Source organism: Protobothrops mucrosquamatus, unplaced genomic scaffold, assembly GCF_001527695.2.
Source record: "Protobothrops mucrosquamatus isolate PMUCROS unplaced genomic scaffold, P.Mucros_1.0 scaffold529, whole genome shotgun sequence".
In the NCBI taxonomy this organism is placed as follows: Eukaryota; Metazoa; Chordata; class Lepidosauria; order Squamata; family Viperidae; genus Protobothrops; species Protobothrops mucrosquamatus.
This window is the reverse complement of record NW_015386836.1, coordinates 133531-146275: the sequence shown is the minus strand read 5'-3', so window position 1 is coordinate 146275 and position 12745 is coordinate 133531. Positions and strand designations below refer to the sequence as shown.

At 35.3% G+C, this 12745-nt stretch overlaps 1 protein-coding gene across 1 annotated transcript in view; it reads left to right on the top strand.

Annotated features, from left to right (window-relative positions):
• BACE2 (beta-secretase 2) overlaps window positions 1-9388 on the top strand; it is a 36945-nt gene extending 27557 nt beyond the window's left edge. The window contains exons 6-9 of the mRNA XM_015816929.2: window positions 889-990; window positions 2339-2488; window positions 5326-5494; window positions 7074-9388. Of these exons, the coding sequence (XP_015672415.2) occupies window positions 889-990; window positions 2339-2488; window positions 5326-5494; window positions 7074-7327 (675 nt within the window). The 3' untranslated portion in view covers window positions 7328-9388. The remainder of the gene's footprint in view (window positions 1-888; window positions 991-2338; window positions 2489-5325; window positions 5495-7073) is intronic.
• Window positions 9389-12745: the final 3357 nt, after the last annotated feature.

Here is a 12745-nt window from a genome sequence, read left to right as displayed (position 1 = left end):
GGTTCTATTAAAAAAAAAAGTAGGTCCTACGGACTTGATATGCATTGTTGTTTGTGAGCATTATTTCTTAAAGGGGAATGTGCCTTTTTAAGCTAGTTCACTCAGCAGCTTGTCTTTTCTGTCTCTGGAGGCTTTTCCTTGTTTGATCAATATATGGAAGAGGGAAAATATGGGGGAGTGGGGTTCAAATTCTTCCTTCAGAAGGAGATGGGAATGAGAAAAAGGGAGGCAGGGGAGGGAGGGAGGGAAGGAAGGAAGTCCCGCCTTAGCACTTGGCCACCAGCAGCCCTGCCATTGACTTTGCTTGTCAAAAGGTTGCAGAAGGGGATCACATGATCCTGGGACACTGTGACCATTATAAATATGAATCAGTTGCCAAGCATCGAAATATAAATCACATGACCCTGGGCATGCTGCAGTGGTCATAAATGTGAAAAATGGTCATAAGTCATTTCAGTGCAATTGCAACTTTGAACAGGTTTTTTTTTTGGGGGGGGTCATCAAGTTTTTGACACCTTGCTAGGTGGTACTCGAATATTGCCATATCCTAAAAGTGGTACAGTCATTAAAAAGGTTGAAAAGCCCTGCTTTAAAGGATGAGGTCCATTAAGATGCCCTTAGTTAATTTATACTATAGGGACACTTTAGAAGAGAGGTCAAGGCTGGTCTTACGATTCTTTTTGCATTGTTGTGCTAGGGAAAACCTTACTCTCTCTTCAAGTCAAGATACTTATTTCCTCATAGTACGAATTAGGTTTTAGAAGATCTGATACTGCCCAGGTCCTTCAATATGTATTTTCATTCACCCTCCCCCCACAAAAAAATGTATTACTGATTTGCTAATTGTTATGACAAGTGTTTTTTTCTCCCCCCCCCCCCTTCTTTCAGTACAATTCAGACAAAGCAATTGTGGACAGTGGAACAACTCTCTTGCGGCTGCCAGAAAAGGTCTTTAATGCTGTTGTGGAAGCCATTACACAGACTTCTTTGGTAAGCTAGGGCTTATGAGTTTGTCTTCTGAGTTAAGTTCTCAAAGGAATTATTTTCAATGCTTATTCTGTAATCAAAAGATTGGAACTAAATGAGATTCTTTTTTCTCCTTTTTGGGTGGAGACTTGATGGAGGCATGTATAAGTTAAATTTCAGTACTATCAAAACTATACTATACCAGTGCATTGAATTTTTTATGTATGCAGCAGATTTGCAGATAAAATATTATTTTGTTATCGGCAACCCTAAACAAGATAAGTATTTAATCTTATTTTTAAGGCATAGCTTTATTTGTTTTAAAGACTGGTTATCTACACGTGGTATAAAGTTCAAAGTGTGGATCATATTAATAAATACTGAGAAATATATCTACATCTAAAAATACGGCAATGAAGTCAGGATGTCAGAACTCTCAACTTTTTGTGCCTGCCCCTTAGCTAGACCAAGGATAATAACCAAAACCAGGTAAGTAATGTGACATTGCTGAAGCAATGCATATCAGGAGTGGGCAGTGTTCTTATGGTCTGGAAGTGCACCTTTTAAAAATGGTTTTGCTCTGTGGGGGTTGCAGGACATGGAGCACAGTGTCATGATGTTACTATATTGAGTGAGGCCAGCATTTTTTTAAAATTCTTTTTGTTTTTGCTCCAATTCCTCAAAAGGTTAGAAATGTTGGTTTCATCCTTGCCGGGAATATTTTGTGCACAGCAAAAGGAGAGTGAGACACTGCATGCAGGTGCCGGTTTGTTGCCTATGCCTGCTATAGATATAGGAAGCAATTAAATGGCAAGTTTCCTAGAAATAAGTAGGAATTTCTTCTCTCGCTTTCTATTCCAGTGAAGAGACTAGAAAACTAAAAGTTAAGTGACAATCTCTACAATACCCCAAGTCTCAGGTTTCACTTAATCTGCCCTGATGAGCATGAAAAGCAGGAAGGCTTCCTCTTGAGTTCAATGCTGACCTGTTCAAATAGTTGCACAGCGTATCTTTTCTTGCCCTGTCTAAAAGGAAGGGGATTCTTTGGCATCTTCCATGGCAGACAGCCCAGGTCTACTGTTTAGCCACCTTTTGCTACATATAGCAATTCCAGATCAAAAGTTCAACATGTTGAAGGCTTCTTGTGGAAGTCTGTAAAGTTCCCAAACAATTAGCGTACTAACTTAAACATTTGTCCTACTTTTTCTTATGAGAATAAATGCCATGGTTAAGATAATGGCATATGTTAAACTGAAATAGACACTGACAATCGGGTAATAGAGAGACTTTTATAGATGCTGAACACTAAACATATTGAGGCAGGGACAGAATTCAGGATCTCCCCCCCCCTTTTTTTTTCTCTCTCTTATAGATACAAGAATTCACATCTGGGTTTTGGAGTGGCACACAGCTTGCCTGCTGGGATAAAAGTGAAAATCCTTGGACCCTCTTTCCTAAGATCTCGATCTACCTAAGAGATGTTAATTCCAGCCAGTCCTTTCGAATCACTATCCTTCCACAGGTCTGGAGCTCTTATTTTACTGTTACTAATATTTATGACAAGGAAGATGGAGCTGGATTAATCATGTGCTAAACTAACAACTGACAGCTATTTGTGTACATCCTATCATAGATATTGCTGTTTGTGTGTGATTCCAGTAGTGATGCTTATTCCCACAGTAGATGTCCAGGTCGTCTCCCATCTAGCCATTAATAAGGTTGACTGCTCAGCTTTTAGTTAATGATGCTGCTTCCATTCTGTGGAATTCCCTTTGCATTTTATAGTCACAGAAGCCATATTTAAGCTAAAGTGAATCTGGGGCTTCCGGTTCTGCGCAGCTTAGCACAACAGCTGAGAGATCGCGGGCTCCGTGCCCTACGGCTGATTTCTTTCTGTTTGGGGACTCTAAATGGGCCAAAAGCCACCCCGGAGAGGTGGCAAAGAAGGAGGGAAGCCCCGACGATCATGGGGAGATGGTGGTCGATCCGGACGTCTGGGGAAAGCTCTCCAGAAACCTACAGAAGAAAGGCTAGCATCTTCTGTGAATCTACATGCAGCCAAAGCCAAAAAGCACTAAACTAAGCGTGATCGTAAACAGTTTGATTGAACTGGGTAAGGATATTGATTCTCTCTTCTACTTGACTGATTTCCTGGGGAAAAAGAAGAAGAAGAAGAAGAAAACCCCAGAAGTAAAAATCCTCCAAAAATCAGAGGGGCGGGGTTTCGCTCCACCCTTCTCTAACGGAAACGGTGAATTAAACTTAAGGGGAATAAAGCTATAGAAATGAAATTAACATAAGGTTTAAAACTGGAAAAGGTGAAATCGATGGAATTTATTAAGAATTTCCTGGTAAAAGATTATGGACAGAGATAAATGATTTGTTTTGAAAATTGAAAAATTGAACTGGTGCTGACATCTAGTGCTGGATGAAAATACTGCTCTAAATATACAGCTCAGGAAAAAAACGTTATTGTGACCTTCAAAGAATTAAACAAAGAATAGCTGCAATGATAATAAAAAGAAAATACTGTGGATTATTTACAAAGTGAGAACTACAAAACTTAGAAAAAAATTGACCTTCCTAGACTTTAAATACTTTTTAAATTGTGACTTTAAACTGATTGGCAGAGAAAGGATTTTTGGTCATTATGGAACATCAGAGGGCTGCAAAAGGAACGTACCAAGAAGGAATAAAGACTTTCCAGGAGGAAATGTATGATATGCTACAACAATTACAAATGACATTAATCTCAAACTATAAGGAAATTAAAAATGAATTTGAAAACTTAACTGAAGGCATTTCTAATTTAATGTCACAACAAATAAATGACCAGAAAATAAAAGAAGAGAGATCATGTAAAACTGATAACTGAAAATAAATTAATGGAAATAAATTTAAAGATGGAGACTCAACTGGAGAAGAATTTACAAAAAAACACTGGATAAGGAAAAGAAAACTTGGACTCTAAGACCACAAAATAAATTTCAGAATAAGAAAACAGATTTGATAAGATGAACTGCAAAGTTGTTGGGAGTACTACAAGAAATGGAGAGACAAGAGATCACAAGAGAAATCTTCAATGCATATGAAGGGATAAAATCTTTGTACAAAGACATGATGTTTGATTCCCTTTTAATATTTACAACAACACTTACAAGATTATGGAAAGACTTTTTGACTCAACAGATTATATTGATTGGGAAAGAGGTTTTGCAAAAGAGGGCTAAATTACATGACGGGGCGCATCAGAGGGAATATTTAAAAATTAAACACTTGTTCGAATACGGTTGAAGAAATAGAAAGATTATAATCTAAGGGGGATGAACTCCCTAAGCAAGACAGTATTATTTCTCTTTCTTTTAGTTTGTTTTCAAATATGAAAAATATAAACATGTTTGGGATGGTTATTATAAAGGAAATGTTTTAGATATCTAAATGTAATTGATCTTAAGAAAATTCTAATAGATAACTAAAAAAATGTTTTCAAATAGATTTGATTTGATGATTAGATTTATTAAATGGAACATCTAAAGACTCAGCGTAGGTTTAATTATGGATAAAAAGAACAGAAGGAAAAAATTGGGAATAAACTTATATTAGTTTAAGAGAGATATGTATTTTAAGTAGTATATTATATTTCTTATTCTTTTCTCCTTTTTCTTTTCTTTTTTCTTTTTTTCTTTTTCTTTTGTCTCTTTTTTTACTTACTTTCTAAGACATGAATATAGATTTAAATACTTAAATGTAATTAACTTTGAGAAAATGTTAACCAGTAAAAATGTTTTGAACATTGTAGGGGAAACAAATTTAAATAAGAACTGCAAACAGGATTTATAGATGAGGCAGCCAAGATGACTAGATAGAAAAGAAGCATAACATTGATGTGATTATTATTGGTAAATTTTAGAAAAACCTTTATATTTAAATTGATACCTATTAAATTAATAAGAATTGTACTGATTTAAGGTTGGCAAAAAGAATATTATTTGAAGAAGAGAAAATCAAGTAAAGCTACTATCTGGACTTTGGAATAATAAAAATTGACTATTAGTGATTACTTTGTAAAATGTATGCCCAGGCAACATGCTGTTTACCAAATATTAAGGTGTTTATGTTAAAAAAAAACCAATAAAATATGAAATAAATAAATAAAGTGAATCTGGGTAAATTATACCAGTCAGAAGGTATTTAAATATCTGTGTGAAATATAAGCTGACCACTTTTAACTGATATATGGTGATTGCTCTTGCTTTTAAAGCCTTATATTTATTTTACACTTTAAAAAAATCATTTGGATGTTCATTTGAGGTATATTTTTGCTTTTTTAATCATCTTTTATGTCTTTCCAAAAAACAGCTTTACATTCAGCCGATTCTAGGGATTGGGCAAAATCTAGCCTGCTATCGGTTTGGTATCTCCTCTTCCTCCAGTGCCTTGGTTATTGGGGCTACAGTGATGGAAGGATTCAATGTCATCTTTGATAGAGCCCAAAAGAGAGTGGGCTTTGCATTAAGTACTTGTGCTGGTAAGTGATGGGTTCTAAAAAAGAAAAAAAAATCTTTCAAATTAGTATCTTACTTTGCTTATAAGCTTGTAAATGCTTTTTAAGTAAATGCGTACTTAAAAAGCATTTACAAGCTGGCAATTGAAATATGCAAACACACACACATAGTGTGTGTGTGTGTGTGTGTGTGTGTGTGTGTGTGTGTGCATGCACTCGCGGACACATGCATGCTTAGAGCAGGAATCTCAATTTGGAATTGGCTACCTTGATGGGAGGATGGCTTCTCAATTCGCAAAATAGTGATAGGTTTGGCCAGTCAAAAGAATATCCATTTCCTGATCCTCCTAACACTTCATCTTACCTTTTATCTTTTTGTCACCTAAGCTGGCTTATTTTCAAACAATGGCCTGCAATTACCAACGTCTTTCTTTATGAATACTTTTAGAGTTCATGTTAAAGTTCAAACATATTTTTATAAATAGAGAAAAAGCCAAAGGGTTATAAATTCAAACCTGAGGGTCACAAATAGAAGTGTCCTAGATACTCTGTATCAGAGACCCCACTTTTCTATGTGTTTTTGCTATTTTTAATCTTCCAAACAATCTTGCCCAATAGGTGAAGCAGAGCAATTATGATTTCTGAAGGCCTCTTGTGAATTTCACAGGATGGATTGAGGGACTCCGTTTCTTTCATACACTTAGAGCAGGGGTAGGCAACCTTGGCTCTTTTATGACTCGTGGACTTCAACTCCCAGAATTCCTGAGCCAGCCATGCTGACTCAGGAATTCTGGGAGTTGAAGTCCACGAGTCATAAAAGAGCCAAGGTTGCCTACCCCTGACGTAGAGAAACTTTGGATCTGTGTCTTCATTTTCAGTGGATTATTAAATGTTTTGCTATTGAAACTGATGAAACCGGCAAGAACAACTCATGCATGCAAGATGCTCTATGTATGTTCATCAAAAGAAAAAAAAAGAATCCATTGTGTTTCAAGAACAATTATTTAGATACTAAATTGATTTTTTTAATTTTTTTGTCTATACTTAATCACATATGTGCACACACATAAAGGCACACACACATAAGCAATGGAACATTGACTTTTTTGGTGATCTTACGCTTGAACCATCTCAGGAAGAAAAATGTGAATTGGTAGCCTTGCTACTAAAATATGAAGGTGTTTTTTGTAAATGAAAAGGCAAAATTTACCTTAAAAATGGTGTTCTTAAGGCTCATTTGCAGTGCTAAATAGTTTCTAAATGTCTAGATTATCTTCCAATTTCACATTAATCATTAGGCAGAAAAACGTTTCACAGAATTGAAATGATTTCTTTGATTTCACAGATCATAGGAAATAATTGTTACAACAAAATCTTCTAATATTGTGAAATAAAAGTCTATAGTTTTGAATTCAACTCATTTTCCTATGAAATGTCCTGAATGTAAATATGGGGTTTCTTTTGTAACATGAATATTTTCCTCAGCTTGAATTTAACAGAGAGTATGCTAGCATTTAATTCTAAACCCTTATAATTTTTAACATATATATGCTTTTTGTTTCCTCTGTCGGTATTTATCTTTCTTTTAATTTTTTTTATATAGAATTGCATGGTTCTCCAGTATCTGAGATTGAAGGCCCTTTCACTACCACAGATGTAGCAGCCACTTGCATATCAACTATATCCCTCCACGAACCAATCTTGTGGATTGTGTCTTACGCACTTATGAGTTTCTGTGGACTTGTACTTCTCATACTCATCATCTTGCTCCTTATTCCACCACGGTGTCGTCATCGTTATGCTGACGGCGATACCGTAAACGATGAATCGTCCTTAGTACGGCATAGATGGAAATGAAGAATTTGATCAACTCGTGAAGAATCCTTATGTATTCTGATAGGGAATGAAGAATGACTATCCATTTTCCTCACCCTGAGGTTCTTCAGATGGGTTAGGACTACAGCCTGTGCTTCTAAATCAGCATGGTTATATGAGCTGAGAATTACAGGAGGTGTAGTTGAACAGACTTGCAGGCACAAAGTTAGGGTATTTTAGCCAAAGGTGAAAATCCAGGCTTCACTCTGTAGGAATACTATGGCCAATCACCAAATCATCTCCAATTCTCCTTTAACATAAATTTAATACTTTAACAATGAATTATTTTTAGCTATGTTAATATATAGCCATTTCAAATGCTACTCTATTATTTGCTTGATATACAATCACACCAATTAGCATACTTTTTAAAAAAAAACAAAACCTAAAACTTTAGTTTATAGTTCCAAAAAGGTTGTTATCTCCACAAAACAAAAACCTACAAAACATTATTTTGATAAGCCATTCATCAAACTTGCCATAAAGAACAGAAATATTTCTTGGTCTTTGTTTCATTATTTTTTTCATTAAAAATATCTGTTCCTTGATGAATCATGACTTCATCAGTAGCTGGCAGAAAGAGAGATTGATAATTAAAAGGAGGAAAATAAGGCAGATTTTTTTTTTAAAGATTAGGGTTTTTTCCCCTCTTTGGAAAATTATCTGTTTCTTTTTATGATTTAAAGGTGAAACAGAGGAAAACCCATTGTGTAACTTTAGTATGGAACAAGACTGCCTCTCTTCAGAGATTCAGTTCATCAGTATGATATAGGTAGACCTGCTTGATATAGCTGCAGGTCACTTTCAATCCGCATTCAGCACAACTGGAACATCCCTTTGAAGCTTCTCTCCCTCTCCTTCCCACACACACATTCCCAGTTCATGACATTTTAACATTTACAACTTTACCACCCACATCAGTGTCCTGGTTTTCTGAATTCATGCATAAATGATCTTTGAAAGGGTTCTTTGAGCCTTTGTGCACATATCCTGCAGAAATAGCATAGATATAAAGCAAAGTCTCTCCCTCTCTCCATCCCTCCCTCTCTCTCTCCATTTATCAAGACTCTAATGACTAGAAATCAAATTTGTAACAAATACAATTGAAGGGGAATTTCTTCAGTTAAATGACTCACTCAACTGTGACCTGGCTGAGAAAGGTGAAGGCCCATAAATGGTCAAACATTTAATTACTTTACTTAACAATGACAACTTTTATTGATCACCATTTCAGCACGTAGCAAACACAATGCTAGCAGGAACTTATTCACTTATTCACATATTTTTGTCTATGCTAACTCTCCTTCAACTTTGCTTATGCACTTGTGCCAAAGGCCTTCACGATATATGAACATGCATTTAAAACAATACTCATAAATATGATTCTTAACTAAAAAAAAAAAACCTGTAATACTAAAAAAACTTACTGTGGTTAGTGTTATTGTTACATATTTTGTAATTTTGTAAAATTATATTAAATTGCAGAGTCTGATCACAGGGTAAGGAGTAAGCCATTATCTCCATGAGGTACACAAAATCTTTACATACTAGTTATGCTGATGTTGAAAGAAAAATTAATGCACTGGCAAATGTATTACTCTCAGATTACTTTTGAACTTTTGCAGTCCTTTTATTGGTGCCATATTCACTCTGTTTTGGAATACCATTTTGGGATTTGAATAGCATAAATGCATATACTTGAAAAAATAAGCAATAATTGATTCGTTAAGGAAGAGAGACCTCTGTGTGAGTTTTTAAAAAGCTTTAAAAAGCTTTGTTGCTGAAATACGGCTAACAAAGTTTGTACTTTCTGACATTTGCTTGCATTGTTGTTCCAACACACCCATCTAAACTGAGAAGAAGGATGGCAGCTTGGTGAGTGTCACAAGAGATGCTGGGCAATAGTGGGCCAAGGACCATTTTTAACCTCAAAACACACTGTGCAAGTGTAGCATGGAAGTTGAAAGGTTATGAGGTCTCAAAACATTTCAATTGACATTTTCTCTATCATAAAGGTTATTTATACCTGTAATTAAATTGAAATAAACTTTTATGTAAAAATTTTCCATAGGCATGTTGACTGATTAGTTAAGGACTGGTTTTGTTCAATGAATTCTGTGCTACTTTTATGAAAGGTGTCGTTTCCACAAGAAACAGCTGTTCTTAAACTTCAGTCTGTCTTCAATGAAAACAAGCAGTCAGCTCAAATGAAAGGACAAACAGGATCCATTGTAAGAGTTAAGATGATTGACAACTCCCATGCAGAGGTAGACTAGTACAGGTAACCCTCGACTTACAACCATAATTGACTCCAAAATTTATGTTGCTAAGCAAGACATTTGTTAAGTGAATTTTACCCCATTTTACGATCTTTCTTGCCACAGTTGTTAAATAAATCTGGCTTCCCCATTGACTTTGCTTGTCAGAAGGTTGCAAAAGGTGATCACATGACCCTTGGACACTGGGACCATCCTAAACATAAACCAGTTGCCAAGCATCTGGATTTTGATCACATGACTCTGGGAATGCTGCAGTGGTTGTAATTGTCATTTTTTTCAGTGTCATAACTTCAAACGCTCACTAAATGAATGGTTGTAAGTCAAGGACTACCTGTATTGGCAGACTGCAGGTGGAGGAGCAAGCTTCAAATGGGCTTCTTTCAAAATATTGTATTTTTAGCACCAGCTTCTTTGGTGAGATAAACATCTTCATTCAGTTTTGATGGTTCTATCTAAATAGATTTCATGGATTGATCTGATTATATAAGATACAGCACACAAAAACATTTATATTCTGTCTTTATTAGTTTGTGGTGATCTGAACTTCACCCCTTATTTCATTTTGCTTGCCATCTTTTAGCTTTATTTTTTTAATTCTAATTGCATTGATTATTGTGCACCATCCAGAATTGTTGAGAGGTAGACAGTGTGTGAGTTTAATAGATTTTATTCCTTAATGGTGGCAGGTTGTAAAACATACTATATTTTGCTTTCTTCAATCTAATGAGGACTAAACTCTATCTAATTTGCAGTAATGTACATATTTACAGTACCTTGGAGCAAAATGCAATGAACTGAAAACTGCATGGCTCTCAAACCATTTTTTTACAATTAAAGAATTACACATCTCTTAATTCTGTCTAAAACATTGCTAGTTAAAGTGTGGTGGGTTGCCAGGTGCTGGTCCGCTTGTTTGTGGTCCACAATAAGATAAGTACAATATCTGAAATTAAAAGTTTAGAAACTTTTGTAGCAATTTGAATTGTCACAACATCCTATCAGTTCATAACAGACTGGAAATTTTAAAAAAAATGAAACTATCACTGCAGATAGATCTAAAGAGTTTTCCAGCATTTCTATTCCTAAAACCTGCTTGAAATCCAAAATAACTTAATGCCTATAACCCTCTTTCTGCCAACTAACTTCTGCTTATTTAACTGTTCCTAAGCTGATTTCATCTTCAGTAAAGATGATTATTGGATCTGAGTTGGAATAGGCAATGATTCTCGGTGGAATTTATCCCATTTGTTCCTTTTACACCATTTGTTTTTGTGAAGTATTGGCAGTAAGAACTTTGGATTCTTGCTTATCCACAGTACTGCTTTATTAAAACTATCTGATGAAAGAAGGCATTTCTGTGACCAAAATTTGCTACTCTAAAGAATATATGACTGTCTGTTCCATATGATAGCTACTATATTACTCATTGTGCGTTAACTATATATATGATTAAAACTTTTCATCTGCTAAAAAAAAGAAGAAAATAGCTGAATATAAAGAGTATATTTTCAAGACTAATGTTCTAAAAAAGACTAGATACTAAAATAAAATTCTGATTATGGAGGGAGTGTTTACTGGTGATAATGAAAATACAGGTCTTTTGAGAATAATAATGATGACCATAATAATGAAGAAAGACTATATTAAAAATAGATCTTAGAAGCACATATGAGTATTTCTATTTCCTCCAAGCAAATTATCAAATTAGCATGGTTAAAAGAAAAGAATTTGGCTAGCAAATAATAGTTAGTCCGCAATAGAATGTGGAAATAATCAGAAAACAAGCCTTATTTTCCTAAAAGTCAAAATGAACAAAGGTAAGTCTGTTGACAGGACCATCCAATAACAATCAGTTATTGTTGCTTCTGCAGTGAGGTGGGCTGGATATGTTAACTGTGAAATAGCCTAAACAAGTGTCCCTTTTAGCAAATCTGCAGTCAGTTGTTTAATAGTAAGAACAGGAATGAACTGTAATGGAGAAGAGTCTCTGTGGGAGTGTCCTGCACATAAAGTTGCTCACAGCTATTGCCTAGCCCTAGTCAGTTAATCTGTACAAAGTGACCTTCAGGATTTTTTGAGAAGTTTGTGCAGTGACTACCGTATATGGATATACAAAGAGGAATAAACATCTTGTGCCTCAGAACTGCAGAATTGGATAGAGGATATACTGATATCAGCCAGCAGTGGATTACCTATGTACGTATAGCTGAAGACAGGGAGGACCACATGTACAGATCTAATGAGATGCCAAGAGAGGTGAACATTTGTAGCTCAAGGTTGAAATGTGGGATCTTTGGTGCTTTCTGAGCTTGCTTGTTTTCTTGCAGATGTTTCATTGCCTACTTTGGGTAATGAAATATTTGCAAGAAAACAACCAAACTCAGCGAGCACCAAGGAGCTCTCAAATTGCAAAGATTATGTAACATCAAAAATTGGTATCTGTATTTGCTTCCTTTCATTTTCCCTCCCAATTTTGCTTCCATTTCTTATTGATTCTCATATGTTGAACAGGCCAGTAGGAATGCCTTCACTTTTCAATCTTTGTACAACAGTAAGAATAATGTAGATGCACTATAACTGATAAATAAAACCATAAAACTTGTCAAAAGTACGAGCTACCATTATAAAATAAATTGTGAGAATACATGTCAGTCATTAGGTTTTTGAACTGTTGGTGTTTCGTTAAAAACTTTTCTAGGGTAATCTGTTTTCAGACATACACAATATACTACAGCATTTTTCTCTAAACTGGTTTATAGATTTAGGTTTTCAATGTATGTATTTGTGCTTAATCCTCATAATGCCATATATCTGATACTTAAGGGGATATGGCACTATGTTACATGTCCTTACTCCTCCAAACTTACCTTTGAAAATGATGAGGAATTTAAAGGCAAAATGTGAGCAAACAACATATGTACTTTTATATTTCTGTTGAGCCTGATTGCTACTACAGAGATTTGGACTATACTGAAATCAAAGCTCTTTTCTGCCCTCCAGTGATCATCTGAAGTTTTGCATGGTTATTACAAGCCATGCAAAAGGGAGTTGGGGGGGGGGGGATAGAAAATGGACAACTAAGGGCAAAGTAGATGGATTCAGTTACAATGGCAATGAGAAC